Source organism: Apteryx mantelli, chromosome 17, assembly GCF_036417845.1.
Source record: "Apteryx mantelli isolate bAptMan1 chromosome 17, bAptMan1.hap1, whole genome shotgun sequence".
NCBI lineage: Eukaryota > Metazoa > Chordata > Aves > Apterygiformes > Apterygidae > Apteryx > Apteryx mantelli.
In genome coordinates this window covers 18,550,549-18,568,554 of record NC_089994.1, presented here as the reverse complement: position 1 = coordinate 18,568,554, position 18,006 = coordinate 18,550,549, and the positions used below count along the sequence as shown (strand labels likewise).

The following is an 18,006-nucleotide window of genomic DNA, read 5'->3' as shown; positions in this document are numbered from 1 at the left end:
AGGCTGAAGAGTCCTAGCATGGGAATTGTTCCATGCCCTTGACACCCATATTGCCCTGCTGGATCCCTGCCTGTTTCATTCCCCTTTCCAAACAACGGGGACCAGAGCCACACGCAGTGTTCAAGATAAAAATGCAGCACACTATGGATTTAAGATCAGGACAAATGGGTTTCACAACATACATCCACCATGGCCACAGTGAAAGCAATCTATGGAAACTGCAGGCTTAAGCCAATATTTGGATCTAGCTCCAACTTTGACCTCAGTGAAAGGTTTCTTGGTAAAGACCACATCTTTTGACCCATGCCCTTCCCTCACCTAAACCTCACCATTTACAAGCAGGGCCTGAGCACATTACTTCTGCTTCTGATCCCCTCCTCACCAAGAAGACATTGGATTGCACAGGTCATATTTACATATCAAACTCCATTTAAGGCTTCCTGCATTCATATTTTAGAAAGCTGTCAGTCCAGGTTTTCCCTTTCACAGTATTCACCTGATCCTTAGCTTCGATAGCGTGCGTGTTTCCTACCACATTAACACAAGAATCTTATATCTACGATTCTGGTAGTGAGTGCAAGACTATTAGCCAAAGCAAGTGTCATTTCCTTCTTTTTTTTTCTGAATTAAAGAAAGGGACTTTGTTCATCTTTTCAGTAACATACAAAGCTTGAAATCTATATCCATAAAACCCACTGACGATATAGGCCTGAAACTTAGTTTACTTTTGTGTGTTTGCTTTTCAAATTCTTTTGTGAGTTGGTATTTACTCATTCTCATTGCAGTCTTCAAGTGCTGCTTTGATTATATGTTTGGAAGCTACTTCTAGCACTGGAAAAATCCTATCTTACCTGCTAGTTTTGGTGCAACAGCTCATGTGGGCACTTCTTGATGGAATCTGGGCACTTCTTTAATTGATTCTCCAAATCAAGGCCTCTTTCCAAGAATAAACTCTGCTTAAACTCTATAGGAAATAGTTTTCCATACACAATACAAGATTTGTCCATACAGTGCTACAGTGTTATCACTTCTCAAAAACTACAAAATGCTAAAGGATCTTTTAGTGAAACAGATGCAAGATTAAGACAATCTCAGGCACGTTTGTACTGGCAAGGACAAATACAATTCACTTGCACTGCAGCTCAACCAGTCACACTGCAGGGCTTTGCCACCAGCTCATCCAGCTACCACTTCCCAGAAGAAATGAGAGACTGATTTTTGTCTCTGGCTCCTGGGCTGGCTTGTAGCAAAGGTGGTTCAGTGTATGAGACAAAGCAAGTGGAGAACTTCTGTTCAATTTTAGGACACATTATTTATTCAAAGCCCTAAGTCCTCTACTTCTCTGGACCCCTGAGTGGACAGCCCAGAAGCCCCCATGGAGCAAAGAGCGCTGGGGACAGTGGATGGAAAAAACAACTTGTACTCAACTGCATCACCTGTGCTGCAGCTAAAAGCTGCTTTTTCAGCTAAAGCAGAATTTCTCAGTCCAACATCTCTCACAAACTAGATTTGTCTTATCATTTGAAAAATGAAATGTCTACCTATTGCCTCTCTGGCTGCTTTAGAAGGCAAAGCTTCAACATCCTCTTTTACCAGTCTTCTTTATAAAATTCACGTTATGAAATCTTGAGTATTGCAAGATGTAGTTTCTTGTCTTTGCAGCAACAAACACCCTAATTGTCCCCAAAGCAGGTGCCAGGCAGACCTTTGTGGCAGCAGCACAAGTTGCAGCTAGTCCCTGCCACTTATTTGCCTGAGAATTTACTGCCTGACCATTAAATAATGCTGGTGCTCCAATCAGTTAAAATACTGCCAGTTTCAGAGTACGTGTACTGTTTACACCCGGAGACTTCAAGGACTCTCTCCAGCCATTTTCCTGGGCTAACAGAGAATCGGTCACAATCAGCTTAGCTGTAGACACACAGCTCACTCAGCAGACCTACCTCCACTGTGGGCTTTTGAATTTGTAACTGGCACGTGCATCCCAGCAAGCAGGAACGAGCAGCTGTCAATCCCTTTACCAGGCTGGAGACAGCAAGGAAAATTCTGTCCTCAGTCACGTGAGCAATAACGAAAAGCATCTCCAGTGAAATCAGTGAGGCTGGGACAGACTTCAGCTGTATGCAAAGCCTAGTCCCTGGGCTACGTCCTCAGCTGGCAGATTGCCATTCAGATCAGTTAAGTCTCTGGCCCGGAAAGCTCAAGAGTCAGCAAGCCAACCATCCCCATCGCTTACAGAAGTGTTACATTGCAACGTGTCCCATCTAGCTAATGTGCCAGGCTTACACACACGCACACATGCACCTCTGTCTTCTCTCCCCTCCATCCCTAACCTCCTTTAGAAGATAAACACTGACAAACAGCCACAAGTTTTGTTCTCAGTTAGAGCAGGGTAATTACAGGGTATTACAAGTGGAAGGGAGTCACTACTCCAGATTTACACGGGTGGACTGTAGCCCACCTGCTTTCAATCGTGTTTAAATAAATCCTTTCTATAAGCCATCTCCAGTCTCAGTTCAGAGCGTGATTGCTAGGCAAGTGGTTTCTCCCACGGGAACTGGAGCATCCTAGTAAACAATCAACACCATTTTACTTGTTCTACTGCAACACGCTTATTAGCCTATTAGCTGCACTGGATGTGGTGGCTAAGGCTGGCAGTCGTTTCTCCTCTTGCATCAGTGACAATGAAATCTGGAAGTTCATTGGAAAGAAATACTGGCACAAACACTTAATGGAAGAGAAAACGGTCTGGCAAAATTTCATGAATTGGCTCCCTCATCCCCATCTCACAAAAATCACAGTTTAATTTTTAAGTAAAGTATGTGCAGTTTTTGTTTTCAAGTTTTTGAGCCTTTATGTTTCAGGTTTTCCAAGTATCTTCACAATTTTGAAGGAGAGATCTCTTCAAAAACAAACCCAAAGATAAGAAGAATATTAAGTTTACACATAATCTCTTGATTCTTGCAGCTGGATGTCTACAATAACCACATTTCAAGTAAATTCAAAGAGACATCCTCTGTCCAGGCACGTACTTTTCTATACCACCCCTTTGCACTGTTGGGCACGTTCAGTTCAAAGGCTCCACCTAAAATTTTTTCTAAAGCAATTTTCAGAAACAGAGGTAGAGCTAAAAACTCCAGCTCAGAGTCACTGATGCCAAAACTAGAACAGAAACCCCCCAGGCACCAGAGCCAGCAGTGAACTGCGGGTGCCTGATGGATCCTACTTTTCTAGTCTCTCCTGATTTTCCTGGACAAGCGGTTGGGGCATCTTCTCTCCTGCCACAGCGCCCAGATTCACGGCCCAGCACAATTCTCCCCAGCAGTGACTCTAATCTCTTGACTTCAGCAGAGTCACCATCCACGATGGACGCGGCAGCCCTTGCTGTTCTGGGTATAAACAGTCAGCCCTCCCGCGCTGCGGGGAGCGCGGCACGAGGACAGCTCTAAAGCCGCCAGACTCTTTATGTATACTTGCATTTAACACTGTTTGGCAGCTCCATATTCTTGCTGCCACAGAAACATTGATTGTAATCCTCCTGACTGAGACCTTTGGCTTTTCCAGAAGTCTTGTTCAATTATTTATCAACACTTACTAAATAAAATATAACACATCCGCAGCTGGGGTATCATTCACGTGATATACACGGGATTTTCAGGCCTGCCAACAAAACTCACACAGGAACCATATGTACTCAAAGTTAGGAGTGCGGGTGGGTTTTATTGAGGGTGGGGGGAGGAGATGTTACTGTGTATAATATCTTTTTGATTTAAAAATTCTGAATATTTGGACAGTTTGCTAGAAAAGAAATCAAAAAGACACTAAGTTGAAGAGTCAGTAATACAACATCGTACTCTGAGGAGAAGAAAATAGGAATCATCCCAGTGATTTGTATTTGCAGACAGTATTTTGCACCAGTCTGCCTGCAACTGACCCCCTTCATAGGGCATCAACTTTTGGCCCAAAATCCATACACGGAGCATTAATTTAAGATTACTGCATATGTTGCAGCAGGTTCTATTCCTGTTTTGCTTGTCAAATGCAAATTTCCACGACCATCTGGCACTGCTAGTACAGGCTATCTGTAGGATGTTCAAGGGAGACACAGCCATACTTCAGGAAAAACTTTAGTCATGTCTCTATTTTTCAATGCCCCATGTGAAAGCTTTATCCTATCTGTTTTGTTCTGCACCCATCAAACCATAAGCTTCTGTCTTCTGAAGTGCTAAACATTACATTGACAAGTATTTTGGATTCAATTAGCAAACACGGCAAAGAGTGACATTATTTGCACTGAAACCGGGTGCAATATCCGGGCCTGTCTTGCTCTGAAGTAATGAATCTGTGAAAAGGTTGGTATTTCTATGGCAACAGCCACGATGCCACAAAGACAAGAGGATGATATTTTGGTAGCCTAGAAGAGGGGCTGGGTAGGGAGGAAGGAGTCTTCTCTGGAATACAGATCTCATCTCCCTGAACATTAAGAAACAGGATAAAATGAAAGAAAGAAGCATGAAACCTGTCCTGGGTATGAAAGATCTTGCCAGGGTTGTCCAGAGTATGAGAACACCTCTGCACACCCGTGCTTTTATCTTCAGAAGGAGAGAAAATGACCCCCAGTGATTAGAAAGACTCCTTTCAGAAGAGATCAATGCAGACAGTCCAAAAATGCTGTATTAAAGCCTTCTGTTTACCTTTGATATAGGAACATTTTTAAAAGGCTGACTTGGGTGCTTGAGAGACATCAGAAGGTCCCTCTGCAAACAGTAACTTCCATTACAAACCCACAGTATATCAGCCTCATCTTCATTTTGTCTGAGCAGTTTTGACAGCTACATAAAGGCCTTTTTTTAATTTGGCCTTGAAAACATTTACAGCTATCAACATTCATTTTTTCAGGAGATCTGAATAATGTTAAATTAATTTACAATTTTCTGCTGATCCAAATGAGCTAGCTGGCATGGGCACCTGCAAGCTGATATTTCAGAACTATAGACACACACACACGCTCCAAAAACACAGACCCGAGTTGCCAAAACATCGCTATTATGAGGCATTCTGGATTTACTTAACCACAAACTAGACTATATGACTGGGTAGCAGGGGCACTTCATTTAAAGGGTAGAAGTAAAAAACACTGGTTGTTGTCCCTATGATCTACGATAGAATTAGTAAACAACTATATAGTGACACTCCTTCAAGCTATTAAAAAAGAACCAGTAAATCCAATACAGATAGAAGACTATGGGATACCAGTAAGGGAGCAGGTTCTGGTCAATGAACAACTGCTTAAAGAAGAATTCTAAGAATAGGCAGCAAAATGTTAAATACAGGCACATCAGATATTTATTTAAAAAAATCTTAAAGCTATTAGCTGAGTGGCAAGTTAAATAAAAACTAAATTTTAGCAGAGAAATAAACAAGACAACTATTACTTTCAGATTCCATTCAATTATTTAATGCACTACAACTTTTCACGCAGCTATTTTTCCATAAAATGCAGGCTATACTACACTGTATAAGGGTAACACCAGCTTTTCCACCCATTCTTGCATGCAATGCAATTACCTAGAAGCAGTCAAAAATATATCACAAGCGTCTTCTCTATTAACAATGAAGCTTGCAAAAAGAAAAAGGGGAAGAGTATCAGTTGCAAGAAAAGTATTTTTAGTTGAAAACCCAACACCCTTTTAAACCGGGACATTTCAGGGTTTTTGCTTTTTGTTTTTTAAATAAGCCTCATTTAATTTGATTAAAAAAAAAAAAATCGGAGAAGATTTGCTTATGTTTCTTTTCCACAACAACATAAAACAGGATTCTTCGGAAGGTCATACAGCTGCTTCTTCTATTACAGTCTGCTGACAAATAGTCAATTTTGCAGCTTTCAGGATTAGTTTGATTTATTTTAACCATATGGACCAAACAAAAAAAGACAGTGACAGCACAACTCATTTCAGCCTGTGTATCTACTGCAGAGCAAGACTTCTTAAAAATAAAAATGCATTAACCATGGCAACAACCGAAGGCTGAAGTCCATTTGCTTGTTGTGGTGCTCTGGGTAGTTGCCTTAGGAAGATTTTTTTTCCCCCCATTTACTGTTTATTTACCTTTTCTAATCAGACCTTGTCTACACAAGGTTTTACTCCTTCAGCTATTGCAGTAGGACTACAGACATGGCATGGCTTCTCCAGTATGATCCGTGGCTGTCCTCAGACTCAGTATAGCTCACCTACACTTGAGGATCCCACTAGACCACATAAAGCCATGGCTAAAGCCCTGGAGTAGAAAAAGCCTCACAAACAAACCAGCAACGGTCTAAAGAAACAAGAATATGTAGTCTGGTGAAAGAGAAGAACTCCAGCGGTAAGGAAAAAGAGGAAAGAGTTTTCTGCAGTTTGGCTCTTTCTGTTACTCCCTGGAAGTCTGCATGAGCTCCTGACTTAACCTGAAGTCAGCCCAGAAGAGGAAGAAACAAAGCAAAAGCATAACCAAAATGGGTCCAATGAGCAGAGAACAACAGGCAAGAGAATGGACAGACAACTCTCAATTTCAGGGATGTTGCTAAATAGTTAACTATATAACCTGTGGGGTCATGTTTCCTCAAATATTTTTTATTAAATCTAATAGAGCAAAAAACATATGGAAAAGAGTGCAGAGAACAGGTTTGACACAGAATTCAAAGTAGCTGTGTGACTCTGTACAAACAGTCTCAGCTTGCTGAACCAAGGCGTCTCTGTCAGATCCCACTGCTTTCAGCAGGCATTGCGGGTTAGGAGAAATCTGAAGGAAAGTGGAAGTACCTGGTACCTGCATGGGCAAAGAACCAACATCCCCACAAACGTCCTGAGGCAGAGCTCAGACTGAGGAGTCCACCAGAAGGTCACAACGTTAATGTAAAATCTCTGCTCTGCATCAGCACTGCACGCTTGCTAAAGGGCTGCTGAAGAAACAGATACTAGTCTGTCAAACACTGATGTCATGAGCCCATGGTGGGTTGGCTGGTGGCATTTCACTAGCACAGAAAGTCTTTTCACATACCCCACCTCTCTCCCTCAATGCACACTTCATTTTCACTTGGCTCTGCCAATAAACTGTACAATACAGTTATTTTACAAAAAGCCAGAGAACTTTTCCATATTATCAGAAGGGCATGTCATAATCCTCAGCTCTTCTCCTCTAGAGGCAAGGTGCACTTTCTTTCTGCATACAGATGTCTGTCCAAGGTAAATGTCTACCCAGACAAGAACAAGGCACTGCCACAAAAACCCTGCCCCTGGAGAAAGAGCAAAGGGTTCCTGAGAGAGAAGCCCACTACTGAATGCCAGCCCCAAAGATGTTCATGTACAATGACAACCTGCAGAAGCCAGGGCACAGTCTCTGGCAGGAAGCTCACATTCACTGGCCACGCTGCTTAACTGGCACACCGAGCACCGGGCAGTCCTCGTCTCTGATCCTGCAGCAGCCGTTGATGCACAATCTGCTGTTTTGTCTCTCTCCGTTCAGGAGGAGTCGCAGACAGACCGTCATAATGAGATGTCAGTTTTATCTACAATGCTAAAATAAATGTCATACCCTTTTTCTGGTTTAATAGCTGTTGTCAAGGCAACAAGTAGCATTCCTCACCACCACACCCAGCACAGGATTAAAGGTGCAGAAGTGATCTGGATAAACAGCCAAACACACTGCTCCATTGGATTCCAGCCATGGGTCTTGTTCATCCTACTCAGTGCAGCGTCTCCAGGAGGGATGCTCCACTTCCCTGAGTCCATAAGCTGTACATCAAGATGATCATAAGACCAGAAATAAAAAGACACACATCACACACCCCAAAAGCCCAGGAGAGATGACCTGCAGGGACAGACCACAGGCAGGAGATGACAACAGCTCCCCACCAATCCTGTCCTCCAACACAAGGCAGAGCTGGAGCCCAGGTTCCTCAGCAACGGGGCCCATGAAACTCAGCCGCTTTGGACTCAGCGGTCACGGATGGCTAGCTCAGATTGCCCTGCTGGCCCACACAGCCCATCAAGCTGGCCACATGGCCTACTTCCATCACATAAGCAAAATACAAACTACTTGGCAGATAAGTGGGGTCCAGAGACCCTCAGCTCCATGCCTAGATCATATTACAAACATCAACCTCTGTCCAGCAAATGCACAGAGAGAATGAGCTTGAGGCAGTTCAGCACAACTATAAGCTAACAAAAGAGGTGGAAAGATGCCTGAGAAGAGAGACCAGAGGAATAAGCAGACTTAAAATGACATCCCTTAGCACTGGACACACAACACACAAATACACATGTGCACATTCCCCATTTTCTTAGCTTGTTGTTGCGAACAGCCCAGAAGCACTGTCCACGCAGGTTCTTAAATGCTAGACTGTCTCCCAGCACATGAAAGATTTTGCTACAAATACACGCTTGTCCCATCCCAGCTCTCAAGATGGGCAGTATTTTCCCACTTGAGAGATGCCCCTTTTCCCCCTGCAGAAAGTCAAAACTTGTGAGACTGGCTCTGCCACGAGTGAAGGGCGATTTTCAAGAGCTATGGGAGCAAGCAGCCTGCTTTCCCGGCGTTAAAATAAGCTGTTGCTGTGAAGATATATCCCCTGCTGTTTTATCTACCCAGCAATCATGCAGGCACATTTCACTTGACAGGTTCCCTCTCCTGGAGCTCATACTGGACAGATTAACGAGAAGATAGATAACCCTGCTCGGGTTTCTTTTTCTTTTTCTTTTTTTTCTTTCTTTTTTTTTCCTGCAGATTGTTAAATCTGATGCCGTGAACTCCCATGGCAGCACCCGCAGGAGCCAGCAAGACCCCGCGCAGAGGGACGGAGTCGGCCTGCCCGTGCGAGCTCGGCGGCCCCCGTGGGCCGGTGTCGCGGGGGAGGGGGGGGCTGGTCCCGCGTGGGGCCCCCGCGAGCCCCCCCGCCCGGCGCCCCGAAGGTCCCGACTGCGGGAGAGGGATGAGATAAATGGCACAGCGGGCGGCGGAGGCACCGGCGGCACCGGGCAGGGCCGGCGCCGCGGAGGGGGCAGCCCCGGGTCTGGGCAGCGGCGCGGGCGCGGGCCCGCACACCGACGGCCCCCGCAGCCCGGCGCAGCCGGCGGCAGGCGCCCCCCCGCACCCACCTCCTTCTTGACGGTGCGCAGCAGCCGCTGCCGGGTCTCCGCCTCTGTGGGGAGAAGGGGGAGAGGCCCGTTAGCGCGGCTGGCCCCGCCGCCGCCGCCGCCGCCCGCCCCCGGCCCGGCTCCCGCCCTACCCGCCGGGGCCGCCGCCATGGCCGCGCTCCTCCGCCCCTGCAGCGCCGGCCGACTGGCAGCGGCGCCAGCCGCGCGGCCTCGGCAGCGCCGCCCGCCGGCCCGGGGGCGGGGCCTCGCCGCCGCCCGCCAATCCGCGCGCGCCGCCGGCCCCCAGCGGGCGGCGGGCAACGCCCCCCTCCCCCCCCCCCCCCCAAACCGGGCAACGGCCCCTCAACGGCGACGGTGCGCCAAGGGCAGCGGGCCCGCAACGAGCAACGCCCTCCCCGACGGGCAACGGGCCCCCCCTCAGTGGGCGCCTCCAACGGGCAACGGGCCCCTTCCCCGAGGGGCACCTCTGTCAACCGGGCACCGCCCCATCTGGGTCTTGGCGCTAGGCACCCCCCGAACCGGGAACCTCCTCCTCCTCCACCAGGCAATGGGCGCTGCCCAACGGGGAACCAGCGCCTCCCCCCCAGCCGCTGCCTCTCCAGCCCGGCCCCGAGCCCCCTCACAGCCGGGCACCCTTCACAACCCATCCGTGGACCCCTCACAACCGGGCACCCCTCACAACCTGGCCTCCTGCCCCCTCACAGCCAGGCACCCTCACAACCCATCCGTGGACCCCTCACAACCGGGCACCCCTCACAAGCTGGCCTCTGGCCCCCTCACAGCTGGACACCCTCACAACCCATCTGTGGACCCCTCACAGCTGGACACCCCTCACAGCCCAGCCCTGGGCACCTCACAGCCGGGCACCCTCACAACCCAGCCCTGGGCACCCCACAAACAAGCACCTCAAAACAGGCTCCTCCACAACCAGGCATCCCCTAGCCAGGCCCCAGCACCCCCTGGAGTCCTGGGGCCACCAGGCCACAGCGACACTGTGCCCAGGCCTCCGTGGGGACAGTGAGGGGCCTGGGCAGGAGGCAGCAGTGACGTGCCACCGCGGAAGGGCCTCCTTCATGCACCAAGCACCGATACTGATCAATGTGGGCCTCATTCCTGCCCCAACAGGCGAGCAGCCTGTTTGCCAACATCAGGCATGCAGAAGCCATGACGCAGGTCCCCAAATTCCTGGGGGTGACCTGAAAAAAAGTCTGCATTTAAATAAAAATTGGGGGTTCATTTGCCTGGTTCATTCTTGGGCATTGGGCAGAGTTGCTCAGAAGGGATTATCAACTCCGTTGTTTTAGGGAAGGGAAAGCAGAGAGCCTCACGCTGAGGAAACGGGGCAGAAGGGAAATACAAAACATGACAGAAATTATGCTGGCGTTGGGTGAAGGGAGGATGGCCACAGGCAAGCAAAAGCAGGCTGCAGGTCGGAGGGTTTCTGATTTAACACCAGTCCCATGGTTTTGTTTAGATGCAGGTGGAAATGCTGCAAGTGTGAGTCTCCTGCCAGCGTACGGCAGCACCGTGCTGCAGCAGTTGCCCTGCCTGGAGCAGGCATGTGCTGGACAGAGGGACACTGGGGCCGAGGTGGCAGCGTTTGGCAGGAACTAGCCCTCAGTATCGCCCTTTTGCTGAGGCAGCCTGCCAGAGCAATCATTTCTAGAGAAGTAGCATCTAGGTGATAATCCACTGATATCTTGGGTTTTATAGAGGCTCAGGAGCCAGATACATAAAGCTAGATCTCTGTAGGTGTGAAGTGCCAAAGTCCTTTCCCTTCTGCAAAGCCACATCGAGCTGCACCCACCAGCCACGTGTCTGTTGGTTCTTCTGCACCAGGAAGACAATAATGAGCTGAAAAGGTCTATTCACACGGGACCTGGAGATGCCTCCTATCAAAATTGTAAACACTTTAGAAAAAGCCCTGCCTAGTAGTTCTCATTAACATATTTTCTGTTTTTCTGTTCCCTCATTTGATGTTCCAGGACATTTCCATAGAAACAGGATCTTTGTTCCTTAGCAGTCCAGTTTCCAATAACTACAAACCACATTAGAGCGAGGGCAGCTGCTCTCGGCTCCGCCGCATGCACATAGATCGCGGCCGTCAGCTGTTGGCAGGTCGGCACTGCAGCCTCCAGCGGGCCTCACTGTCCTCGCTTGGAAAGTGAGTTAATTCTGGCTGTACAGACTGCAGCAAGAAGTCTAATCACACCTGGGCTGCAGAGAGTACGGCGATGCTCAGAGGGTGCCTCCTGTGTCGGCATGGAGCATCGCTCCCACTTCATTGGGGCCTTCCTTCGGGGCCGGTCTCATGGTCTAGCAGAAGGAGCGCGGGGGAGCCTGAGCGCGGAGCAGAGCAGGCAGGGCTGTGCAGGCGGGGTCCCATCCGGCAGCACTGTGATTGGTGCGTGACAGCAGAGTGCCACCCGGCTGGCACCGTCATGCAGCGTGGGCAGTAGTCCCCTGGTCGCTCTCTGATCACCGTGACCTGCTCCTCCAGACACGAGCTGCAAGCGAGGTTCTCCCCGGTGGTGCAATCCCTGCCTGCCGGCTGCCATCCTGCTCGTCTGACTCCCGAATGCTGCCCTGCCAGAGGAAGCCTGTTCCCTTCCAGTCCTCCCTGGGGAGGGACAGGTGTCCACTCGTCCGCATTCAGGTGCTGACTGCTGGCACATGGCAGGTGAATGCACTGTGAGGCCACATACTTTGCGAAGTGCAATGCGTTCACCTCCAGCCTGTTACAAATTCCCACCTCCGTGAGCTCCCTGGGTTACCTGCCATGGCTCCGCAGCGCAGTCCACCTGAGTCGGGCCAGCTCTTCCTCCTCTGGCACTGCTCCTGGAGCTGGGCTGCATTTTCCGTGCAGTCAAAGTACCTGCATTTCAGCCAGTGCTGTGTGCTTGCAGCTAGTTGATGGCTCTGACGATAGTGGGAACCACTGGTCCCGATGGCTCCCCTCTGCAGTCCATTCTGGGCATTAATCCAGCAGGATGTGGGTCTGCAAGTGGATGAGAGAAAATCCTGGACTCAGGATAAATTCACCCTCTTCTGTAGTTTGCCTTTTGCACAGGCCCCTGAGAATAGCTATGCAAACTGTTCCAGAGGAAACCTAGTTCCTTTTATGTTATTTGGGGCTTGTTGCTTTTTAATGTTTATTTGCTTGCTAAATACCCTGTTGACAGAGATGATGACAGTCCAAATGTTACTAAACTGTAGCAACAGGGCTGGCTAGCTTAGGGGTACCGTGATGTTGTAAAATGGGATGCAGACAGACCCCAGGTGGATTCTGGAACTGGGATCCAGTCTGGCCGGAGCCAGATGCCACTGAGACTGAGGCCACTAACTCCTGTTAGCAATTGCTGGTTTTTGACTTGACACTCGGGATGCTGTTCTCAGACCCGGGAGTCACCCATGGCCTCCGGGCTAGATGGCCTGGAAGTGGCGCAGGACTTGGCATGGCGCAACACTGATTTTTGCGCCTGGTTTGTCAGTACAACAGCACTTCTGCTCCCCGGAGATGCACTCGCCGCCGAATACCCCAGCGCAGCAAAGCCCCGCTGCCTGCTGTCACAAGATGGCACCATTGCATCTGTTTTACCAAGCAACCTCCTGCACCGAGGGGTCTGTGCTTGGCACCGAGAGGAGAGCAGGGCAAGGTCTGGTCAGATGGGCTCCCCTTCCCCATTCGGGAGCATGGAGCTTGCCGTTGGGATGAGAAGGACCAACACTGCTAAGAAGAAGCAGCCCAGGGTTTGTTAGCTCAAGGCTCTTAGAACTGAGACCAGCCAAATGCTCCACGGGGAAAGAAGCAGGTGTCAAAGCACTGAATTGACTGTACAAAGTACGCTCAATAGTGAAATATTCTCTACTTTAAAGTGGATTTCTCCTGTGCCTGTACCCACACGCACCCCATCTAGCTGGGGACAGAAGAGTATGACAGTATTGCAATGTTCATCCAGAGGAGCTGCATGGCCCGACACAGAGTTTGGCCTCAGGTCAGAGTTTTTTGACTCCCTTATGCAATTATCCCAACACAGCAGGCTTTGAACTGGAACCAGGCTTTAAACCAGTGTGCAATATGCTGATGTCTCAGAAGGAGCTCAGGTTGTGTTCAGAATTAGCTCATACAACTCGTACATAGCTTTGCTGCTATGAGATCCTGGCTGTCAGATTTATTTACGACAGCAGGTCCTACAGTGTTGCACAGGCAATTAAGATAGGCTAATAAATGATCATAATGAAAGCATCAAGGCCTCATAAAACCCCATGTAGGAGCTCCATCAGATACCAACAGTGAATCAAATCACCAAGGGCGGTGACAGCCTATTCACTCCTGTGACCCAGAGCTGTGGGTGAGACACAGTGGAGTCATGTCTCTGCATGTCTGATGCCAAAATTGAAAAGGTGCCAGGTTCCCAAAGGGCCAAGGGATAACGCGGCCGTGTCGTGCTGAGCGCCTTGCACTGCTCTGATCTCTGTAAAGCTTCTCTGATCCGGGGTGGGACTATCTGTACCACCACACACACTTAAACCAAAGGGACCTGCCAACTGTACCCAAGGAGAGGAGCTCCTGGGCTGCTTGACAAGCTTTGAGTTTGGCCTTGGACAGGCAGGCAAATTTCTCCTGCCTGTTTCTCATTTTTGCTATTGTGAAAATGGTATTGGAGACATTGACCTGTCTCTTGATTTGTGTGTGAAGCTGAGTGAAGCAGCAGGCCTTTCCTTTCCCATGTAGAGGAACCCGGCAAAAGCACGGAGCACGTAAGGAGTTGTTCAGGTTAGTGCCTGATTCAGGAAAAAGTCTCTGTCCAAGCTGAGCCAAAACAACTGTTTTAGAATTTTTTCCAGCCAACAAACCCCAACTCCTCCACGGCCCGGCCAGGCTCGGGGGGGGCGATGATCACCTGGTGAGCCGGACACGAATGCGCAGCCTGCGCGGCGCGATGAAGCACTGGCAGAGGGAAGCCCAGAGGGGCAGGAAGATCGTTTTTGTTTCCTGGTGATGGACCGTAGCATTTCGGTACAATCTGCAGTCCTGTCAATCTCCCCGCGTTGCTCCAGGCTAACCAGCACTGGGTGGGCAGCCGTGGCTCGCGCGCTGAAGGAGCCCGGAGAGAACCTGCCTCTTCCCATCGTGCTCTGCAGACGGATTTAAGTCACGGGAGAAACGTTGTGTTTGGGAAAAGGCCCACAGCAGACGGGGTTGTCTGAGCCCACGCTCCCTTCGCAGAGTCTATAACAGAAGTCTCTTACTGCTCTCACTCAGAGAAAGCCACCATGATATTCCGGTTCCCCTAACCCATCTCTTCCGGAGGCTGGCAAGAATCACTGGCCATCGGCTGCTGCCGTTGGTTTCACTGGTCCCTCTGGACCGTTCCTCCCTGCACACCCAGCACCTAAACGGAAACCGGGGCCCATTTGTGCCACGTCCTTGAAGGCCTCCATGCTGCTGTCCTCAAGCGATGGCTATTTCACCATTTGCCTAGCAATATCAGGCACCTTTTGCTGGAATATGGAAATGGTTCGCCAAGGCGATGGCTCATGGAGGGCTCCTGGCACTTCTGCAGGGGATGGCTGGTGCCGGCACATCCGCGGGCCATGTACAAAGCAAGGCGATGCTAGGCCGTTTGGGAGAGACAAACGGTTATTTCTGTACACAGCAGGGCCCTCTCCTGCGCTCCCGCGTCGGTGCTGACTGCGCCCGGCCGCGGGGAGCTGCTCGCGGCAGAGTCACAGCCGCCCTCACTGCCTTGGGACATCCTGCTTCCAGAAAGCTTTTAGCCTGTGACAAAGAGGGGGCGACTAACGTGAAGATTTTATACTACTCTAGGTCTTTAAGGCAGTGAAAGACAAAAATCACATCTGCAGGAGGATGTGCACACACGCACACGCACGCACGCACGCACGCACACTGCTCTCTGCACCTTAGTTCATTACAAGCTCTGTTCGCTCCCCCTTTTCTCTGGCTTCTTTCTCCCTGGGAAGAACAGGGCTATGCAGAGTGACGGAAGCTATTACTATTTTATCACCCTCCTTTGGGGAGAAATTCGCTGAAACAAACACAAGGAAAAGGTCTCTACAAACCCTGTTGGTTCCTTCTCCCTGGAAAATGCTGCTTCTCAACGGATTAAAGACAAGTGGGATGCAATTGGCCCTAGTTTTCTGAAGGCTGGAGAGCTTAAATGAGAGCACGTTGATCTATACTTAATGTGATTGAGTTACATCTCTCAGTATCACGCTAATTAAATTAAACTCCCCATTGCTGCCTCTGCGGCTTAAACAGAATTGCCCAAAGTTGTTTCAAGACTGCAGTTCGCTTCTCTGCATTTCATTGCATGGATGAGCAGGTAGGACAAAAGCAATTTGCTAATAAATAATCGTACGGGTTAGAAACCTCTTCCAGCTAGATGGAAATTAAAGTTTGGGTCTGATTTAAACTAGATTTAAACTCTATATTTTAAATCTAAAGCGGTTTTTGCTTTGAGTAAAGGAAGTAACAGGAAAAACAAAGGTGAACTCCGGAGGGAGAGCACAGAGCCTGTCCGACTGCGGAGCTGCAGGGATCTGGACAACGTGAGGGCTGATGTCTCGGAGGCCGGACGAACTTTTGGAGCATGACCTGGGGTAGATAAGAAGCGGTGGCCTCAGCTGCCGTAGCTATCCGCTCGACGGCCCCTTTCCCTGAGCGGGCCAAAGCGCGACCGCCGAGCCAGGCACCCCGGCTGTGGGAGAGGAGCCGGTTGCGTTATTTCCAACGTGAGGCCACCTGCAATCTCCACAGGCTGCTCTGCGAAATGCTGCTAACGCAGCGTCGGACGATGGACAAAAATATTTGGCTGCAATTGGCAAAATAACAACATTTTACCCAGTAAACACACCCATGTGGCGTGCTGCTGATGAGCATGCACAGCCGCCTGCCATGTGCACGAGGGCGAGCCGCGCTCGCAGCACACGCACAGCTGCTTGCGCCGGGGCTGGAGCACCACGACCAGAACGAACAGGAGCCTGGGGAAAAGCCCTGCGCTCCGGCTGCACAACGCCGGCGCCGAGCCTGGGCAGAGCAACTGCTTGCAACGAGCGCCGCTTCCCGCAGATACCCCCCCTCTTCCCCCCGCCCCGTCTCCTGCAGCCCCGAGAGTTTCTGCGCGCTCAGCTGCGCCAAGGTGCAAACGCAACGCCCGCCTCAGGCCGCGCATCGTGTGTAGTTCAGGAGATCAGTGCAGAAAACAAGACTCTTCCGAAGAGCAAGCAGCTTCGTTTTAGAAAGACGGCGATCTTTAAACAGCCGCTGCATCATGCCCATGAAGCGGCCTTTGCAAGTGCCTGTGCTGCAGCGGCGGCAAGGCCATCCGCCACCGTGGCGAGGCCATCCGCCACCGCGGCAAGGCCATCCGCTGCCGCAGTGCATTTCTGCGTGGCCATGAACAGCTCTGAGCCCGGTTCCTGAGCCTCCCCAAGCGGAACCGAGGAGCTCTGCACACAAGGGTCTCCGCACTTCGGTACACCGAGGCCTTGCATTCGAAATACCTGGCGGAAAGAAGGGCCAGCTGTAGAAAAAGAGCTGTTATTTTTTACAGTTGCTATGGCACCAGCTGTCTTTGTGCTGTCACTTATGCCCTTAAGACAGTCTTCAGCCGGGTGGGATTACATATTGCTTCCCCCAACACGCTCCTCTGACAGATCCAGCCAGCAAAGGGGATTTCTCACCTTCATCGCTAAGCGAGGGAAGACACAAAAGCCTCGGCCGCTGCCGCCCCCTTTCCTAGCTACCCGCAGCAGCCGGGGCAGTTAAGCACAGTCTTTGCTTTAATTTCCGATGGCTGTGCCCACGCCTGTACCGAAAGGACTGCGATTGAAATTCATTGCTTTGCAAAAGCCCAGGAGCGACACAAATCCTGCATAAACCTGTGGGAGATTAACCTGTCCCTCAGCCGTGTGCCGGGCCGTGGCTCAGGAGCGAGCCGTGCCGGCCCAGCCTGGCGGAGCGGAGGCCCTGCCGCGGCAGGGGCAGGACACCCCCGAGCCCGCGCGCTCCGGACCCCGCGCAGGCGCCAGCGTGGGACGAGCCCGACGGCTTCCAGCTGAGCAGCTCAGCCCGGAGAACAAGCTGCTACCTATCACTCCTCGTAAACCCACAAGCAGAAAACTGTTGCATTTTCAAGTGTTAAAAAAGAAAATCATATTCCATAAGTAAAGAGGGAAGGAAACCCTGCAGAAACCTGTGATTTGTGAGGGTCACTAAGCACCAGCAGGGCAGACGGTGACAGTGAGCTAGACAGCTCAGGCCAGCCATGCCTGCAGCCAGCATCCCCCCCCCCCCAATAAATGGCACCGCCTGAAGCCTCGGGCCGGGCAGGAGCTGCGGCAAGCCACGTAGCTCATCCGACCTCAGCGGAGAAACGCTCCTGCTTGTATCCCTTGTCTGCACCTCGTGTAGCATCCTGGATCCGCAGCTGGCCTCACCCCCAGCACCGCTCCGGGTGGGCAACCAGGGCTACCAGGGTCAGATGCGCAAAAATAATGAGATGTATTTTTAACTGGATGCTTCTAACAGATCTTCATGCACGTGCATAAAGGATCAAAGTGTCCAGAGGAGGTTTCCCATGGTTGCTCCCTGGGCAAGTGGTGGCACTGGAGCGCTGCCGGCCCGGAGGCGCCGCGGAGCCGGTCGCAGCAGCGCAGGTGTCCCCGGAGCACCAGGCAACTGGCGTCACGTCGTCACAGCAACCCGCTAACCCTGCCCCTAAGAACCGCGTTTCCCATTAGTTTCTTTTAATTACAGATGAGGGGTGCCTGGAAAAGCTGGCGCTGGAGCGGCCGGAGGGGTGCTGGGAGCGGCAGGCGGTGCGGGTGCGGGGCGAGGGCTCAGTTA

The 18,006-nt window shown here is 50.7% G+C and overlaps 1 protein-coding gene across 1 annotated transcript in view; it reads right to left on the bottom strand.

Moving 5' to 3' along the window:
* The window catches only part of SGSM1 (small G protein signaling modulator 1), a 47,977-nt gene extending 38,693 nt beyond the window's left edge, over positions 1-9,284 (bottom strand). The window contains exon 1 of the mRNA XM_067307350.1: positions 9,135-9,284. Within this exon, the coding sequence (XP_067163451.1) occupies positions 9,135-9,284 (150 nt within the window). The remainder of the gene's footprint in view (positions 1-9,134) is intronic.
* Positions 9,285-18,006: the final 8,722 nt, after the last annotated feature.